Source organism: Ambystoma mexicanum, chromosome 1p, assembly GCF_040938575.1.
Source record: "Ambystoma mexicanum isolate Mex_15411 chromosome 1p, UKY_AmexF1_1, whole genome shotgun sequence".
In the NCBI taxonomy this organism is placed as follows: domain Eukaryota; kingdom Metazoa; phylum Chordata; class Amphibia; order Caudata; family Ambystomatidae; genus Ambystoma; species Ambystoma mexicanum.
Window position 1 is genome coordinate 1,460,062,069 of NC_090921.1, and position 18,745 is coordinate 1,460,080,813.

An 18,745-nucleotide genomic window follows, 5' to 3' on the forward strand; every position below is an offset into this window, starting at 1 on the left:
CGAGGTCGAAGGGCGGTTGGCGTCATCCTGGGACCTCTTCCGGGGTGTGGTCTTTGTGGGGGTTGCGTCCTGCCCATCGCTGTCCTGGTCAGAGCCTTTGGGGGTCGAAGAGCGGGCCGGCATGAGTGATGTATTGATAGGCATCATACATACATTTGGACAATTTATGATCCACACAATTGCGGGTAATAGGCATTTGTGTTTGGATGGGCACGTTGTTTGATACATGGGTGGGTTATGCAGGCATACGTCGGCGTCACTCATGTTGGCCAAGAGCTATGCTATCTGACATGCATATTATTTGGGGCCTGCACGCTGTGTGACTCATGGCATTTACATCTTTGTGTGGTATGTGTCAGATATGGCATTGCCTTGCAGCAGGCATCTGCATGTGTCTGTGATGCGTCCGCCTACTTTGCTGGGAGTGTGTGTGTGTGTGTGTGTGTTGGACCATGGCTTCACTCTTTGGACTGACATATTGGATGACTTTCATCAGACTCGGCATTACAATGTTTTCCTAGGACACTCGCCTCCATCGCCTGATGATGTGGCGCCACACTCCATCTCGCCAACACCTTCGATTCCCCTCCATTCCGATCATGCTGGCGCAGATGTCCTCCCATGGGGTCAGCTTGATTGGTGAGCTGGGACCTCCTCCTGTTCCCAATGCTCCTGTTCACTGAGAGTATATTTCTGACTGAGTAGCAGGTCGTCTCAGCGCTTACGGCAGTCTTTGTGCGTGGGGTGTTCCCAACAGCATTGACCTTCTGAGCAACAAGTGCCCAGATCTCCATTTTTTTCAGTATTGCTCCCTCTTCGTGTTGTTGGGGGGGGGAGGGGGGAACTATCCCAGCATACTCCTGTAGTGTCCCAACCAGCATCTCCAGCTCATCCTCATTAAATTACTCCTTCTGCTGGCAGACAGCTCCCTTCTTAAGGGCCTTGAGCATAGTGGTGTGATAGGAGAATGTTTTCAGAACACCAGAGTCCAACGGGTCCTGTGTGGTGAGCATGGCAATGGATTGTGTTTTTAAAGATGGCTGCCGTGCTCCTTCCCGTTCCTGTGCGATGACGCTACTTCCGGTTCCGCTTATTGGCAGTGACCATTATTAGCGGTCACCGCTAATGCCGCATTGGCTGATGCCGGTAGTGCTATCTGCGTATGCATGGTGCCGCTAAGGGCATTTTGCGTGCCTTTAACGGCATGGCAGTCATGATCTTACCGGAATGGGGCAAAGCTTGTGCCTGCAAAGTCGTAATAGTCCTCTATTAGCGGACTAATGACTGCCCGGACACGCTATTTACGCCATGCTGGTAAGGACTGTTACTTGCCTCCAAACTCGGAATGACCCCCTATGACAGCTGCACTTTATGCTATGTGTGAAGCACTATAGGAGGAATGTAGTGGGAATCAGGTGAGGGCTCCGCTCTTCTTTTCATGCTGTCTTCATGCAAATGGCAGAGACTACATGACCGTTGAACCACTTTTTTTTGGTGGGCCTCAGCTGTATGGTTAGGAGCCCAGTGCTACATGCAGCATGCATGTACAATGAATAGGTAGTCCATGCAAATTCCATTATGAATGCATACAAAGACGAGCAGAGTTGTGTTGCACACACAAAGGAAGCAATACAAAATCTGCACAGTCCAAGTAGACTAAACATTAACAGTTTATTTATTTGTATTTGTTAGACGCCGAAAGCCTGCAGGCATCAGGGCGCCACAAAGAGACAAGTACTTGGGACAATGAACACACCTAAATAAAAAACAGGACACTTGGCAGGCCAAGACAGAGGACCAGTTACTATGCTAGTTTCCTATTTTAATTTGAATAAGGGTTTTCAATGTCTTTCTCAATTTGAGATGATTGGGTTCTAGAGGAAGTTTATTCCAACTGGCGGCTGCCCGGTTGTGGAAGGCTCTGCCTAGACCATTTGCTTTCTTATGTGGGTTAGCTATGTGGGTTAGCTTCAATAAGCCATGGAGCCTCGGATCTTAATGTACGGGTTGGTGTGTAGCTAAAAGTTTTCGACTTAAGGAAAGCCGGGGCTTTTCCGTACAGACACTTATGGGTAAGTGTCAGATTTAACCAGAACAGTCTTCAACCCTTAACCAGTGTAACTCCCTTCTTGCATCACTGATGTGGTTGGATCTTGCTTTTTGCTTGATTATTTGGACTGCGTTGTTTTGGATAAGTTGGTATTTTATCAAGCATTGTTTACTTGCACCTTGTAACAGTGCATTACTATAATCCAGGCGGGAGATCCCCCTCCTTCTAATCTCCCTATCTCTGCCCACGCTCGCAACTTAGGAATTCACTTTGACTCCTGTCTCTTTTTCCCACCATATCTCTCACCTCTCGTGCCTGTCGCTTCCACCTCTTTAACATTCGCAAAGTCCGCCCCTCACTCACCTTCCATGCTACTAAACTTCTAATCTCCTCCCTTATCTTCTCTCGCCTCTTCTATTGCTCCTCCTTACTCTTTGGTCTACCTAATTCCCATCTCACCCCCCCTCAAATCTATCTACCATTCTGCCGTCCGTACCCTCTGTCTCCTCTCCTCCCGTGACTCCATCTCTGCTTCCCTTTCCTCCCTTGGCTGGCTCTCCCTTCACTCCCAACTTAAATTTCACTTCCTCTGCCTAGTCTTTAAATCTCTCCATGGTATCGCTCCCCCTTATCTCTCCTCCCTCTTTCTACACTCCCTCCCGCTCTCTTCATTCTGCAGACCACTTCCTTCTCACTGTCCCTCCATCCCCTTGTGCCCCCTCCCACTTCCGATCCTTCCAGCTCCTTGACTCCTGCACTGGAACTCCTTACCTCTCTCTATCCGCTCTATTCCTTCCTTCCTTCCTTCTCCTCATTCCACAAATCCCTTAAAACTCTCCTTCTCCATTCACCGCCATGAAACCCCTTCCCCCTTCCTGCTCCCCCTCCTTCCTTCCTCTTTCCCCTTGATCATCTCCTTCCTCTCTCCCTCCTCCCCACTCATCATTTTCCCCTTCCCTTCCCCCTCCCCCCTCCCTCTCCCTTCTACTGCTAAGCTCCCCCTCTTCCCTCCAGTTTAATTGCTCTTCACACTGTTTTGTTGGACTGATTCATTATTATAAATTGCTTCTACTGTTATTGTTTTATGTATCATGTTGTTATGATATACAGCGCTTTGGTGTAAGGCGCTATATAAACAAAATAAATACAAATAACTAATTTGAAAAAATCACACCTTCAAGGGGGAGCAGATAAACCCAAACCTGTGTGTGGTAAATATGCATAACACAACACATTTACTCTGAGAAGAGAAATTCAGAACAAATGGGCGATGGGGGTGCTAGCACTCCCGGTGTAAAGGCTCATATTGCAACCTGCACATGCCTCTGCTAACACAAAGGCAACATTTCCCAAGATCTCTGCGCCATGGCACAGTTAGGCAAAAAAAAAACAGGTCAAAGGCTTTTACTGGGATGATGGTACGGGGCTCATCAGCAGGATGGATGGACCATTACCTCCAAGGCAACTATAAGTGGCCAGAACAAGAGCCAATTGGTTTGCACATGGAAGACAAACCTAAGTGAATGTAATCAGAGGGATGGATGATTGGATGATTGGATGCTTGCTTCAAAGGAGCGAGGGGGTAAGGTTTGGACAGAGGTTTTGATCCAGGGTTGATAGTGACCTTAATTAGGAATGTGAGTTTTGAATGCCTTTCGGTGGGCAGTACTCTAGGTGATGGCATTGTTAAAGGTACTTACGTCCTGGGGATACAGAGCCTTCAGGGAGGTCTAAAACTGGGGTCTTGGTTACAAGCCGAGGGGCAAACTTAATCAGTGGGCACAGATCTGCACTCACTGACTGGAAGCATGTTCTCCGATAGGTCTCCAGCAAGTGGGTGCCACTGCGACAAAGGGTAGCCCATCCCCAGCAGTGGGGGCGAAGGCATCTTTATTGGCTGTTGCAATTCCTACACCTGGGGATGCAGGGCGCCCGCCTTTGCACTTTTAGTCGCCAGCAGTGCCCACCCGTCCATCCCCCAGCACTATGAGGAATACATGCAGTGTTTAACTCCAGCGGATCGGCCGCATGGGCTCCTTCTTCCTTTACACAATCCAACAGCAACATCTGAGCTGTGAGCACCAGACGTGTGTTGACGAAGATATGACAGCTGCGGGCAGCAGAATTGCACAGTATAGGGTGGCTAGCACAGATGACAGATAACCATCTACCTCTACCATGGCAAGACCAGGACTGTAACTAGTTCTACTAGCTGGGAAGGAAAAATCCCAGAAGCATTCACACATCTCTCTGGCAACCAAGGGTCGCAACTGACCAAGGCATGTACATATTTACTAAAACTCTGTTGAAATACCTGCATAGAAATAAACCACAAGTAAATAAACGGTATCCAGAGACCAATCAATGGTAGATATACCTGCGAAATATAAATGTCAGACAGTATAATAACAAACACATATGTGCTGGTTTAACATGTGTTTTTGCAATATGTTTTAAAAAGAAACTGGGTTCACATCACGTACAAAGGTTAATATCACATATACAATGTAATCCGGACCATAAACCATACCTGCCAGAAAAGTAAAAATAGCCCAAATCTACAGTGCGTGAAGAATATAATAAGGGGAGGGATAACATCAAGTAAAACTAGCTTAAGGCATCAAACCCATTTGACCGTAGGAGCAGGGAGCGATCATGAACCACCACCACCCCCCCCCCCCCCCCCCCATAGCCACATTGCAAATAACAAATCACAGGACCTGAACTGGCTCCCCCCTTAGTGGCACGGTAATTAAGAAAGTGTTTGAAATGATTCCCAGATATTACAAGGTCAAAGGTTGTACATTAGTAATGAAAAGGACTCCAATTCCCATTATATGCCCTCACGTGACTTGCATCAATTTGAGAAATTAAGACAAACACCCACAACACTATCCCACCCACACTGCAATTCCCGCAGTGAAAACCCCAAACCTTGAACTTTGGTCAATCTCCCGGGATGTCATGGAGCACTGACCGAGTCGGTCCTGCTGGGAGATGAGCAAGCCTTTAAAACCTCATATTTGTACCAGGGATGGACTAAGAAGTTTCATTCCTACACATGCGTGAATTAACCCACAGGGAACAAAGTGCAGCGTGGTCCCAAATCTCCGCTCCAACCCCCAGATGGCCCATATAGCATATTGGAGACTTGCCCTAACGGGTGAAGAAAATCAGCTAAATCAATATATAAAGAACCACCACTTTTTCAAAAATGAATGGGCATCACCGGTTCAGTAAAAAAGTGAGTCTTGCTATTATTGACCACTCATAACTTAGGATACAACATATCATACTGTAAACCTTGCTCCCGCAATGGAAATTTCAGAGACAAAAGAAAAGTGAGCATTCTGAATCAAGGATGTGAAGTCCATAAAAGGAGATCCTGGCTTCCTTGTAATGTAGTTCACATGCTTCCCAGGCTCACTGCCGGACAGTGTCCAAATCCCTGTAGTTCAGCAGTCGGGAAATCACAGGTCCAGGATTCTGTCCAGGCTTGAGAGCTATGAAAAACCAGAGGGTGTTCACAACCTGCTCCCTGGGGGTCCTGTACTCGGGTGGGCAGGAAAGGCCATCGCTTTTGGTTCCCGACCCTGGGGCTGCACAAGCGAGGGAGGAGCCCCTGACTAGGGGGTGCTCGGGGAGTAGGGGAGATGCACCCAATGGTGAGACATGGTATCCTCTTTTTCCACACTCAATCTAACCCGCTATCCCTGCTTATTGTATGGGAAACTACAACTCCCATAATTCCTCCCCACTTTGTCTTAACAACAGTACTGCGCAGAGGAATGAGGCCAGAAAGATTACCTTCCCCGACTTCCATTGGCACTGTCCCTGTAATGAGGCCCGTTAGAGTCGGGCACATAGCTCTAACAATGTACACCTGCCACTTATTAACACACCCTGTGAAGATAAAAGGTGGTGCACACAAGCACACTTTGAGTGAGGCTGGGTACTAGAAAGAACAGCTCTTCCAAGGCTGATGCAAACCAGGCGGTGAAAGGTGGAAGGCTAAACCAGGCTTTGAAAGGTGGAAGGCCAATGGGCTGATCGGTATTTGAGAGGATTAAGAGAAAGCCAGGCAAGATTTCCATGCTTTCGGGAAATCGTGAGCGTTCGAAGAGCAAAGCTGAGTGAGCAGAGGAAAGAAACCTTCAAGTTGCCAGAAAGGAGATACCCCCAATCCCCCCCCCACCCCCCTTAGGTGAGCGGCAGAGTTTGGGAGGAGCAGAGAATCGTTGGTAATGGCCTTGATCTGCAGGAAAATGATGAGAAATCCAATTAACATGACTGGTGAGTTACGAAGGGGGCAAAAGTCTGGTTGGTGTTAATGGGAAAGTGACTGTAATTTGAGGGATGCGCGTGTGCCGATGAAACACGAAAAAAAGAGGACAATAGTTGAAAGGAAAATATCCAAAGTAACGGCGGTCCTGCGAGGTGAATTTGCACATTCGAAAGTCTCTGTGAAATGTTGTTTTGAAAGATATTACAGCATAGATCAAAGGAAAGAAAGAGACCGCGATAAAGTTGAATACGAGGAAAGTGAACTATATGAACTGTGAATATGCCAAGCAAGCAAAATGTAAGCACTTTGGAAAAGGCAGAGAAGGCTAGCTAAAGAGAATAAGAACTAAAAGTACCAAGAGGCATTGATGCTGCAAGAGAAGATTGTAAATTGAAGGATTGCTGAAAGAGAGGTCGAAGTGGTCATGCAGAGGTGTATGTGAATTCCTTGCAGTTTTGAAAGTCTTAGACAGTGAAAAGATCCTTTAGATAAAACCTGGGGAATGGAATTCCTACAAAGGAGAAACGGGCTTGAACCCCGCAGAGCAAAGCCTGTGCAAAACTGTGAGAGAAAGTGAATGTGAACTCAACATTGATGCCAAGGCGGGTGAAGCCTAAAGAACTGCTTGAACTACCATAAGATGGAAACCTAAGATTGAACTGTTGAATTGTACCAGTAAGCCAAAGTGTTCAAGATTGATGGAATTGTGCTATCCACCTATCCTTTGTTTTTTAGGAGACTCTAGACCCCTTGGGGGGGTTGAACCTGGGGAAAGGAGTTCATACTGAAGCCATTCTGACATTTCTTCTTGAGACACTATTTTCCTTTTGTATTCCCTTAACACATTTTTCATTTTGAGAGGGAGGGCAAAGTTAGGTTTTCTTAGTATAGGTCTTTTTATTTTGACCAGACTGAGTTGGACGTATTTGTCATTTATTCAATGGTCGAGATTACTCCAATTTTAGAGTTGGGACCAGTTAAGAATTCCACCAACCCAACTAAAACTTAAAATAAAGTTTTTAGAAAAACTTGTGTCCGTTGTGCCTGTCGACTGCTCGATACCATGCCTTCCTCTCAGAGCCCAGATAGTCCATATGCCCTTTCAATTAGAAACTGCATAAGCAGCGGGGCACCTGCCAGCACCTCCCTAATATAAAACCCTCCACGATCAGCTCCATGTTTTGTGATGGGACCCATTCAGGTATGCCAACAATTTGTGTTGTCCCTTATAGGTCATTGTTCTGTGTGGGAATCCATTTCACCCACTGTTGTAGAGCCTGGAACGCATGGCACGTTTAGGAACTGGTATCCTCCACGGCTCCAACCCTGTGTTCAGCCTCCAAAATCCAGACGCTCTTTCTCAATGTTTTGCTGCATCCAATCGTCTGTAAAGACTAGATTATCCAGCTTGCCATTAACTGACTCGAAACCAGACTTAATTTGGGCCAGGATAATGGATAATACGGATGGACCACTCAGATGAACGCTCCCAGCAATGCTTGCTTCAGGGACCCCCTTGTCCGACATCTCCTCTCATGCCGATCTTCCTCCTGATGCAGAGGTCCTATATAGGCGCAACCGGGAGCTTTGTATGTGAGAAAGGTAGTATTCATTGACTGTCATTTGTTCCCCTTGGCCATGTGTGCAGCACACCACCCCAACGGGCTAGGTACAGTAGGAGGAACTAATCACCAGCCAACAGTATGTAGAATTGCCACTCGTTCCTGTGGGCCCCCTCTGTCCCCCAGCAGCCAGGGCTCCCTGCTCTTCCCTCAGAGTGGTCCACCTTGTATATCGAAACTGGATAAGTGCAACTAATCAGTGCTGCATAAAAGAAACAAAGCACAGTGTAACCGGCAGGCCTCAAAATTGTCATCCAGTCCTCCACAGAAGCAATGAAAGTTGCCGTACCCCGTGCCTCGCCAGCTGAACATAAATCGAATCAAAGCAGGGCTGCATTGTAGTCCTTGCTTGCAAGCTACGCTATATGGGCAACCCACGCTTTATGGGCAACCCACCTCAAGGGGCTTAATCACTGCTTTGTGTCCCATTGATAACGGACATGCCCCACCAGCAAGTGCCCTCCTGGCATCGACCATCTGTCACTCCTCCAGATGCGACAATCCTCGATGCAAAGGGCTCGGGACGTCGAGTGAGCCATGCAGGAGCCACAGAAGTGGAGCACTGCTTCCACACAGACCTGGCAAGCCTGTTCCAGAGTTCGACAGTCGTGCTCACAATTCTGTGGAAGCTATATGGACCAAAACACCTGTGGTCTCTCTTCTTCTTAGCGCCGCCAGACCTTAACAATGAGCGGCCAACTTGGTTGTGCACTCTCTAGCTCCTTTTCAGAATATAGTTTACTTGCAGGTTTCAGCTGATTTTGAGATCAGAATTGGTTACAGTGGACCACATCGAGTGAAAATACAACCCAACACTTTATCATATCCCTTGTGCAACCTGTGATGCTCTTGCCATATGTACCCATTGTTTTTCATTCAAATTCATTTAATTGAAAATGTTACAAAGAAAACCAAAATCAATTCAAATGCATCTCATTAAAATCAAAATCTGCCAAACCTATTTGTGTGCCTAGAACAATATTTAAAGTGATAATGTACATAAAAGAAAAATACATAGTTTAGGTAAATTAAGTAGTCGAAAAAATATTGTTTTCTGTTAAAGATTACATTTTTTTTTTGGGGGGGTGTTAGGGAGAATTTTCATTTCTGTGCCAATTCCCTTTAACCTTAGAGACCCCCAGCTCTTTTGCCGGCCTCTGGGCTTTTTAATATACACCTGGGTGAGTGGGACCTTTTTCACACTCGCTCATGGTGTTTTCCTGATAATGATTTTCTATGTTTTTTAAAATCCATAGACATCTACTTTTGCATTGTGACACTGCACCTTCTGTGCAGTGCCAAAGAGAAGTCTTTTGAACTTCTCTTAATGTTTAACTACATTTTCTTGAGTGAACTACTGTTCACAAGAATAGTAAGATGACCCCTGTCTTACTTAACTTTACTTTATGGGTCCAGCACACACTACCCTATGTGGAGTGCTGGGGGTTACATAGTAACTCCTTTATCCCATTCTGCATGTAACATTTTGTTACACTAACTCACTTGAATGGCTGGTGGCAGTGGTTTCTTATTTACTACCCAGTGACCTCTATCTGCAGGCTGATTAACTCAGCTGCTGTGCTGCACCCAAGGGTGACCAGTTTCTTAAAATGGCCCCTGTCTTCTTTTTTGCCATTTATTGTTTCTTATGGGCTTTTAGCCTGCTGTTTGCTTCAGGTATGAGTCCTTCGTGTGTTTTGCCTTTGGCGGGCTTCAGCCCTGAAGCCCGCCCAGGCTCCAGTGTCTGGAAAGGCAGGAAGTGAGGGAGGGTCCTGAAACTTCCCTGCCCTTTGTCTCTAGGTGTGCCTGAGTGAAACCAGTTCCATTGACCAGCATGCTGTGATTGACAGCCTAGGGTTGTGAATGAATGGGAACTTGCATAAAAAGCAAGGTTTTTGGGACTACGAGCAGAGTTCACCACTAGAGGACAACATCCGAAGCAGAAGACAAGAGAAAACGCCAGCAGCACCCTCCTGGGTCGCAAAGTGCCCGGTGAAGCCCTGCAGCTGTGCTGACCCCGTTTTCGAATGGACAGGGAAGATCTGTTAAGGACGACTTCCTCCCTTAGGCTCGTGGGACAAACCTATTTTGGTGCAACAGCTGACTTGTGGTGACTTTCCAAGGCTGCAGAAGCCCAATACCAGGGGTACCTCGACCACCTATGAGTTCATTGTCTTCCGAAGTCCGAATCCGGCCAGATCTTAGTAGGCATCCTGAGGACCCTACATAAGCAAGAAATCTGCGTCCAGAGTACCCTCACCAGAGTCCAGGCCTGAGGGATCAAGGAAATCCTAACCAGAGCTTTTCGTTCTTTGGCGCTGAGAAAAAGGCACAAAAACCACAGAGCTGCTGAATCAACTGAAATCCAGGCAAGCAGAGTCCCTCTCTCTCGAGTGCTGCCGCAGGAGCCTGCCAGACATCGTCCCTTTCATCGCCCCAGCCAAGGACCAGGCACAACACTCTACTGCATTGCATCGTGAAGGCATCCAGCTGCAACAATTTCTTCATTTCAAAGGTACTGTGGGGCTGGGGTACATGATCATTTTGTCCTTTGGAGTGCTTCCTATCTTTGGGAGTGTGATTTCTAACCCTACACAAAGTTGACCTCAACTTACCTGCATTGGCCTTATAGCTTGTGCTTTCTAAAGGTGACTCCTCTTGAGTTCCTGTGATTTCTCTTTTGAACACCAACGATTTAAGAAAATCTTTCTAAAAGAGAATCAGAACTTTGACTTCGGCTGTCCTGGCTCCCTAAAGGCCTCCTTCTGAATCTATTGGCTTTTGGCAGTGCTTGTTCCCTTGCAGGCTTTAAATGTTGAACACTGTAATGCTGGGATATTAGACTGCATCCCTTTGGGAGTGTCTAAACTGTTAGATCAGTCTGTTCTGATCTAACTCTAACCTTCCCTTCCTTGAAAACTCAATATTGCAAAGGTGATACTATATAAATGCTATACTGACCTCAAATAATGTCACCTCCGGGTGCTGGAACATGTGTAACATATGAATGAATTACTCACCTGCTTTATTGTTCACTGTTTGAATTGGGATTAATGTTACAGCTGATTACTGCTTTTTAAAGAATTATTTAAATATCTTTATGTATAAACAATTTATTACAGAACTTTATTTACTGATTTCTTTGTACAGTTCTACAGCTCACGTTACCCCTATTAAGATCTGCCTGACTGCTCACCCTGCCAACTTGTGTAGTAGAGACCTATATTAAAATGTGGGTTTGCTAATACCACGAGATAAGTCTTGTGTAGTCCCACACCAGTTTGACTGCACTAATTCTTACTTAACACTGGTGGCAGGCAGTGGGATTGGTGTAGGGTGGTTACAGTGACTATTGGTTGCAAGGCATAAATTCATTTTCAAAAATTGATTAGCAGAATTTGCTAATGAAAATGGTTTTGATTAGCAAATAGTTAATTTGATTAGCAATTTTTTACTATATTGAATGTCGCCAGAATTAGTTGTACCCCATCAGTGCAGGGCTGCGTGCTAGCAAAGGGCTCTGAGACTAATATTTTGCCCACCCAATGCACACAGCCCTGCAATTTTAACACGGCCTGCTGGCAGAAAGCATTCAAATTTTCTTTAAATTGTGATTGAAAGAATATTTAGAAGGCTTTCTGCCAGCACCGGCAGTGCTTATTATAGTGCTGGGCTGAGCGCAAGCAAGTGGCTGGTATTGATATTGGTCCCACCGAACGGGCAGGAGAAAATTAATTCCCAGCGTGGCCAACTGCACCAATAACACATCCTGCTTGCAGAAGGCCTTTGAATAGTCTACAATTAAAAATATATTTTTAGAATAGAAGTTGTGCTAGGCTTTGCTTACCTCTCAGGCCCGTTGTTATCAAGTCACAGTGGGAAGGTCCTCTCTGCCTAATCTTTCTCTACACTGCAGACCAATTCCTACAAAATAGGCAAAAAGCAACTTGTTACCCACAACAATGCACACTCACTCTGGGGGGTGGCGAGGAGGGGTGTCGACAGGGCCCCTCAGCACCCGTTATGGAGTCAAAATAATAATTCTCCCATCTGAACAGGAGAAATAAATGCCAGCGCAACCACTTGCTAACACCCAGCAATTGGGGACAGCGTTGGGGCCTTTTGCCTTTACAAACAAGAGGCTTTCAGCCTCTGGGGGAGGGGGTCCAGCAACTGCCCCCAATGTTTCCAGTACACAGTCACTTAAGCACAGCAACAAAGTCTCCATTTTCATTCTGGGACAAAATATGCACTTTGCAGTGCTCGCTTTTAGCCAGTTAGTGTAATGCTCCCTGCTGGCTGGCAGCTATTAACCTCCATGCACCCGACGGGTGCCTTGCACTGTTTTCGCTCTCAGCAGGGGTGCTGGGGGGCACAAATCTTCAGCCGGGCCTGTTTGCACCTAAAAGCCTGCTTGCAGAAGCCCTTTTGAAAGGCCTTCTGCAAGCAGCAGGCTGTGTTATTACTGCGGGGCTTGGGTGTTAGAAAGTGGCTGGAAGTAATATTCCTCCCACCCAGCCACTTGCTAACACCCAGCCCTGCATTCAGGAACTGCATCAGGGCCTTTCTACCCTTACAAACAAGAGGCCTTGAGCCTTTGGGGGTAGGGGGCCCAGCCACTGCCCCCATGTTTCCAGTCCGCAAGGCATGGCCAAAAAAGTCACCTTTATCATTCTGGGGCTTTTAATATGCGCTTTGCAGTGCTCACAATAAAGTTATGGCCAGTGTAAAGCTTCCTACTGTCTCTGGCTGCCTGCCTCGTGAGCTAACCTCCATGCACCACTGCAGGCCCATACTGGCCTATAGGACAATAGGCCCATGGCTTAACCAAAAACAGTAAATGCTTGTGTGGGCCCGTTTTTTGGGTCAAAGTGGGCCCCCTTTTTTGCCAATGTGGACCAGTTTGAGGAGTTACTGGACTATATTGTGGCTAAGAGTTTTGGCCAGTGTTGCTGAATAAATACTCTTTAAAACGTACACTTTGCATCACATTTTCAGAAACCTCTCCCTTGGGTACTATTCAAACAGCGTCACAAAAGGAATAAATTCCCATTTGCAACAGTGGAGCACTTTTCCGATGGTGCCTGAGACCATTGTATGCCCCAGTCAGACCCTGCACCACTGTTTCCGGGCCTGTTGTTGCTCGCAGAAGACCTTTTGAAAAGCCTTCTGCGAGCAGGCTGCGTTATTAATGCGGGTGCTGGGTGTTTTATAGTACACACAGATGCTTCTAATATAGGCATAGGTGCAGTCTAAGTCAATTTGGATGAGCAAGGCAGAGAACATCTCATTTGCTTCATCAGTAGGAAACTGAAGGATTGTGACACGGGGTGGGCAACTATAGAGCCGTGAGTGTTTTGCCATTAAGTGTTTGAAGAAGTTTAGGCCATACTTGCATGGTTCTACTTTCCCACCAACCCTTGAGATGGTTAATGGAAATGAAGGGGGAAAATCCTAAATTAGTTAGATGGTCTATCGGCCTCCAAGGGTTTCATTTCACGATTGAGCATAGGTCAGGATGCAATCAACAACATGCTCATGGTCTCTCCAGAAAGTATGAACAACTGGAACAACAGATTCATCTAGGAGTCGATTAAATCCTCCCCGTCCCTTAGTCTGGGAGTTGTAGGGGGACGAGTTGGGGAGAATTTTCATTTCTGTGCCAATTCCCTTTAACCTTAGAGACTTCAAGATCTTTTTGCTGGACTTGGGGCTTTTTAATTTTTACTCCTGAGAGTGGGACCTTTTTCTCACTCCTATGTGTTTCCTGACTATGATTTTTTTTCTGTGTTCCTTACTGTTTTATGGAGTCTGGTAAACTCCAGTTAATCTATGTTTGCGATAGCTGAAGGCAAGGATGCCGGGGGTTGTGAGGTAGTGAGCAGGCATAGTGCAGATTCATTTGGTATACTAAAGGTGGAGGTGATATAAAACAGGGTACAAAGTCCTTTCATCGGCAGGCATTTCAAAGCCTGCAATTTGAACGTGTACAAAATAACGTTAAAGTTGCATTTTGGGGGGAGGAGGGGATGGGAAAGGACCGATAAGTGGTTGGGGGGGGTCGGGTATTGTTAAAATAGGTGCATGAGGGAGGTCTGGGGGTGATCCCCTCCCTGACCACCCCCCCCAAAAGAGATTCAATGAACTTTTTTGTTATTTCATACACGTTTAAATTGCAGGCTTTGAAATGCCCGACGATGAAAGGACATGGAACCCAAGACAGACGAGATGGAGGAATTCAATTACCGCTTGATATTTGTTAAACTAGGGTGGCTGCATTTCACAACGAAATGTTCTCCAATAAGAGCATGTTTGTAGAGGTGAGGGCCAGGTCTTGAAGGTGAGTGGTATGGCAATAGGCCAATATGCAGGAGACAGCCCTAGATCATTTTATACCATTTAATGGTTAAAATAATGTAATCCTTCTCCATTCACCACAATTTTCTGTGTAAGATTTGTATAACATATTTGAAACCCAGCTGGGCATCTTTAACTGTTCACAATTTAAAAAGTTGATGCCATGATTGCCTCAGGTTTCTGTTTTGCATAGCAGTAATAATGATGGCATGTGTCAGAGTAGATCTGAGCTACTCGGCTCAGAAATGTAATATACCCCTATGTACCTTTTTGATGGAATTTTGAAGAAAGTCAATTTTTTTTCATTTTAGGTCGTAAATTCACAGACAAGCATGAATGGATATCTGTGGAAAATGGGATTGGAACAGTAGGAATCAGCCAGTTTGCACAGGTATTGATTGGTTTGCTTTTCAGTTCTGCAATACTTATGCAACGTTTGCTCCTGTTTGTGATCTTTGGAATTTTTTATTGTTGTAGTTTGTGCTCCACGTTTTGGACTTGGACCTGTCATTCTGCTGTGCCAGCGTTCCTAATCTTTAACTGATTGTATTACTTTTTAAATGTGCTTGGCCATGCCTAGCCTGCACTTCTGTCTCTACAGCCACCATACACACTAAGAATAATAGTTAAGTTTGCCTACGACAGTCACTTAGCAAAAGGCTGTACAAATCAGCTGTGCAAACTCTACAGCTCCCATTATATGACGTTACGCAGATATTTTGCTCACCATAATACATGAACATCGCTTCTCACCACTGTCCGTCGCACACAACTCAACACACCAAATGATGCCAATCGCCACACTTAGTCAAGCTTGAAATAAAGACACTAGCGCACCATCACCACATAGAACTGAGATGCTCAAGACTATCATAACCATCAACGAAATAAGCAAATTGTGCATCAACAACCGGGCACTTCAGCCCACACTCCCACCAGCCACACATTCCCACACACAGACATTTTCTAATTTTCATTTGTTTGAAGAACAAGTACCTTATTTTTTAATTATGCCCGTAAATTGTTCAGGAAGGACCGTGCAGGCTGGCCTTTCTGTGCGATTTGTATTATTTTCAAGGGTTGGTATTTATCCTGTGCAGAATATACAACACTTATGAAAACAAATTGTAAATGCCACCTGTAATGTCCATACATCGCAGACGGCATTCAAAATAATTCTAATTGATTCACCTGCTGAATTCCATGTAGCCTCTCGCCTCTCATCTTACATGTAAAAAGACCATGGGCGGAGATGCATGGGTGTTTTCTGCATGGTGAGATTGGGTAAGCGGCTGTGTACTTTTCACCCCCCTCACAACCAGGTCCATGCAGGAAAGGCACGACAATGTCCTGGTTCGTAATTTAAATGAACTATGCAGCTCGTGCCTGCAGCACACAGAAATCTTAAGTTTCTGCAAATGTTTTATAAATCTGATCGAAAGATAGCTGTTACATGCCTGACTTGACCCTTGTATTTATCCAGTAGTCTAAGAAAGGTGGAGTTTCGGTGAAGAGGTACAGGGTGGGCTACTGACTGTTTTCGTTCATACCTAACCATCGTGTGTGTGTGTGTTCAGTCCATTCGATCCTCTCCAGTTCTGTTACTTGTGGTGTTCCATAGGGTTCAGATGTATCCCCTTGTTTGTTTTTGTTTTACCTCTCTTACATTGTTAGGCGATATTGTTTCCAAGTTTAATTCAATCAATCTGCCAATGGCACTCAATTGTGTCTGTCATTGTTTAATATTTACTATCTCAGGGCCTTCCAGATTGACATAGAGAATCGGATGGTTTTACTCAACCTTGCATTTAATTCCCTAACAACTGAATTTGTTCTCTTTGCCACTGTGGGGAGTGAAGAACACAAACTATTGGCTTGCTCCCTTGGCAGGGGAAGGTGCAAAGCACTTGGAATTCAATTGGTTGAAAAACCATCTGAAATGCCACGTTTTCAAAAAGGATCAGTGAGCTCCTTGCCAGCTTGCCCTTTTTTGCTAAGAATAATTCTTTCATACCCGTAGAGTTCTTGTATACACATGTTCAGGCTTGGTTCTTTCATGTGTGAATGGTGGAAATGCTATTTTGATGGGTCTACCCAAATGTGCCCTTCTGCCCCTTAAGTCAGTTTTTCGTTCTGCCACCCACCAGATCCCTGGTAAAAAGAACTTTGACCACATGTCAATGCACTTACAATATTAAAGCCTGCCTGGAGGTTTGGATTTTATCTTTCGTTTTGTAACCTCTGTTGAATTCTCTACCTCCTTTTACTTCGTTTAGGTCCTCCTACATCATTGGTCTTCAAACTGCGGGGCTGGCAAACCCCCCTCGGAGGGGGGGGTCCCCAAAGGGTGTTCAGGGGAGGGGGAGTGGACATGAGGCTCTTCAAAAAGGGAGTACTGTTCTTTAAATAGAAAATATAAGCATTTGAGGGGGCCCGCAACACCATCTTTTTATTGAAGAAGTGGGCTCAATTTCTTTTACTCAAGTGTGGGGGGGCTTAGCATAAAGTTTGAATACCACTGTCCAACACTGATATTCTGTAAAGAATTAAACAATTTTCTGATCTCTTCTGAATTACTTTATTTTAAAGCAGTGCTGATGTCATTTACTGTTGTTGATTCCATGTTCTGCGGTCCAATGCCACTTGGTTAGGCTTAGGTAATGGTTAAACAAAGCAATCTCCAGCATTTCTTGCCCGTTTGTTTTGCCAAACTAAAAAGGCAAAATGAGAGCTAATGAACATGTTGATGTTGCGTAATGCACACATCAGAGAAGTTTGGTGATGTCATTTTAATGAAGTGTATATGCCCCACTTGTGTTAAAGGAGGGGGTTATTAATTAGTTTATATAATGATATCATGAGAACGGTTATTTGGCTAAGACTCCTTGGAGGACTAGAAGAATGTTCATTATCCGATTCAGCCACCTTTTACCTCCGACACGCGTCAGATGGCCATGGAGGAAAGGGACGATGTAATCAGTAAGATATGAAGAACGTTGTCCTTCTTCCCTGTAAGGCTATTTAATGTTGACAGCGTTCTCCTCACATAACCTCTGCTCAGAATTTCAAGGTATTTCATGTTATTACATTTTATAAAGCGCTGAACTCAAATTATCAAGAAAGCAGTACAATTATGTGATAATACAACATGAGTATCAACAGAAAAGGGCAAAGGCAAACCAAATCAAGTGGAAAGGGAAGATATAAGATGAGACTTTAGATTAATTGAAAAATACAAAGATTTAGCAGAGCAAAGAGGAAGAGAGTTCCAGTGTTTAGGAGCTAGAAGAGCAAAGAAATGGAAATGGGAATAGGCACAGGGGGGCGGGAGTTCAGGAACAATGAGAAGAAATACATTCTGTGATCTGAGAAAGTGAGATGGAGCATGAAACAAGACAAATGAGGAAAGGGAGCCAGGCCATGATTACATTTAAAGACGATTGAAAGAAAGTGATAAAGGAGACACGATTCATGGGGAAGCAACAAAATGGAGAGTAAGGAAGATAAGAATGGCATTGAGATGACAAGTGCAGACAGTGTCGTGAGCGAGTAATATTTCTGTTTTTAAGCTGTTTTCGGAGTCACTTTTGCTAACGCCCATTTCTGTGAAAAATAGCCCACCGAGCTTGGACTTGAAACAGTTTTTTGGTGCTATTGAGTTTTTTAATATTTCTTAGATAATATTTATTTCTGTACTTTAAACCGTTGAACACAGTAATTTTTATGCAGGTAGACCCTTTCTGAATGGAGTGCGACTGAGTGTGAATGATGATGGCTGGTCAGAGTCATGAAAAAACATGTCACCCACAGGTGGGTTTTTTTTCTTCTAGATTTGTATCCCGGTAGAGGGAGACGCTCATCCGGGCCCCACCTTCATTGAGGTCCAGTAAGGAATTTGCCCAAATTGAATCTATCTATTCTGTCAAATTAACTTTAAGAGGGCAAAGCGCAACTCTTGGATCCCAATTTATTTTCTGTATTACTCATTCAAGGTTTTTATGGGCGACTTATTGGAATTGGAGACTCAGCCCGCCGCTCTTAATATCGATGGTGATCAAGGCGCCCTCTCAAGGGTCGGGACCCATATACACTCTCACATGGACTCTATACACACTGACCAATTTTGGAGTACAATGTATTGTGCAGAGTCAATTGTGGCCACCGCCTTTGCTTTCTACGTTTGGGGGAAAAAGCTATGAAGGATGCACAATAGTAATAAGTTGTAAATGAAATGTATCTTTTCTTTCCTATTGAGCAGAAACTATTTGTTGAATTCCTTCGACATTTTATTGTAATTTGTATGTTTTTATCCTCTTAATGTATCTTTTTAAATGTTAAATGTATGAGTGTTTTATATATATATATCAATTTTATGAACAATATTTGTCGATTACTGTGTTTTAAGGTTTTTTTGTAAATCAAATGCAGGAT

General features: G+C 44.8%; 1 protein-coding gene across 1 annotated transcript in view; it reads left to right on the top strand.

The window, feature by feature from the left end:
• Nucleotides 1-18,745, top strand: part of GCSH (glycine cleavage system protein H) — a 151,554-nt gene that overhangs the window by 14,878 nt on the left and 117,931 nt on the right. The window contains exon 2 of the mRNA XM_069607105.1: nucleotides 14,626-14,705. Within this exon, the coding sequence (XP_069463206.1) occupies nucleotides 14,626-14,705 (80 nt within the window). The remainder of the gene's footprint in view (nucleotides 1-14,625; nucleotides 14,706-18,745) is intronic.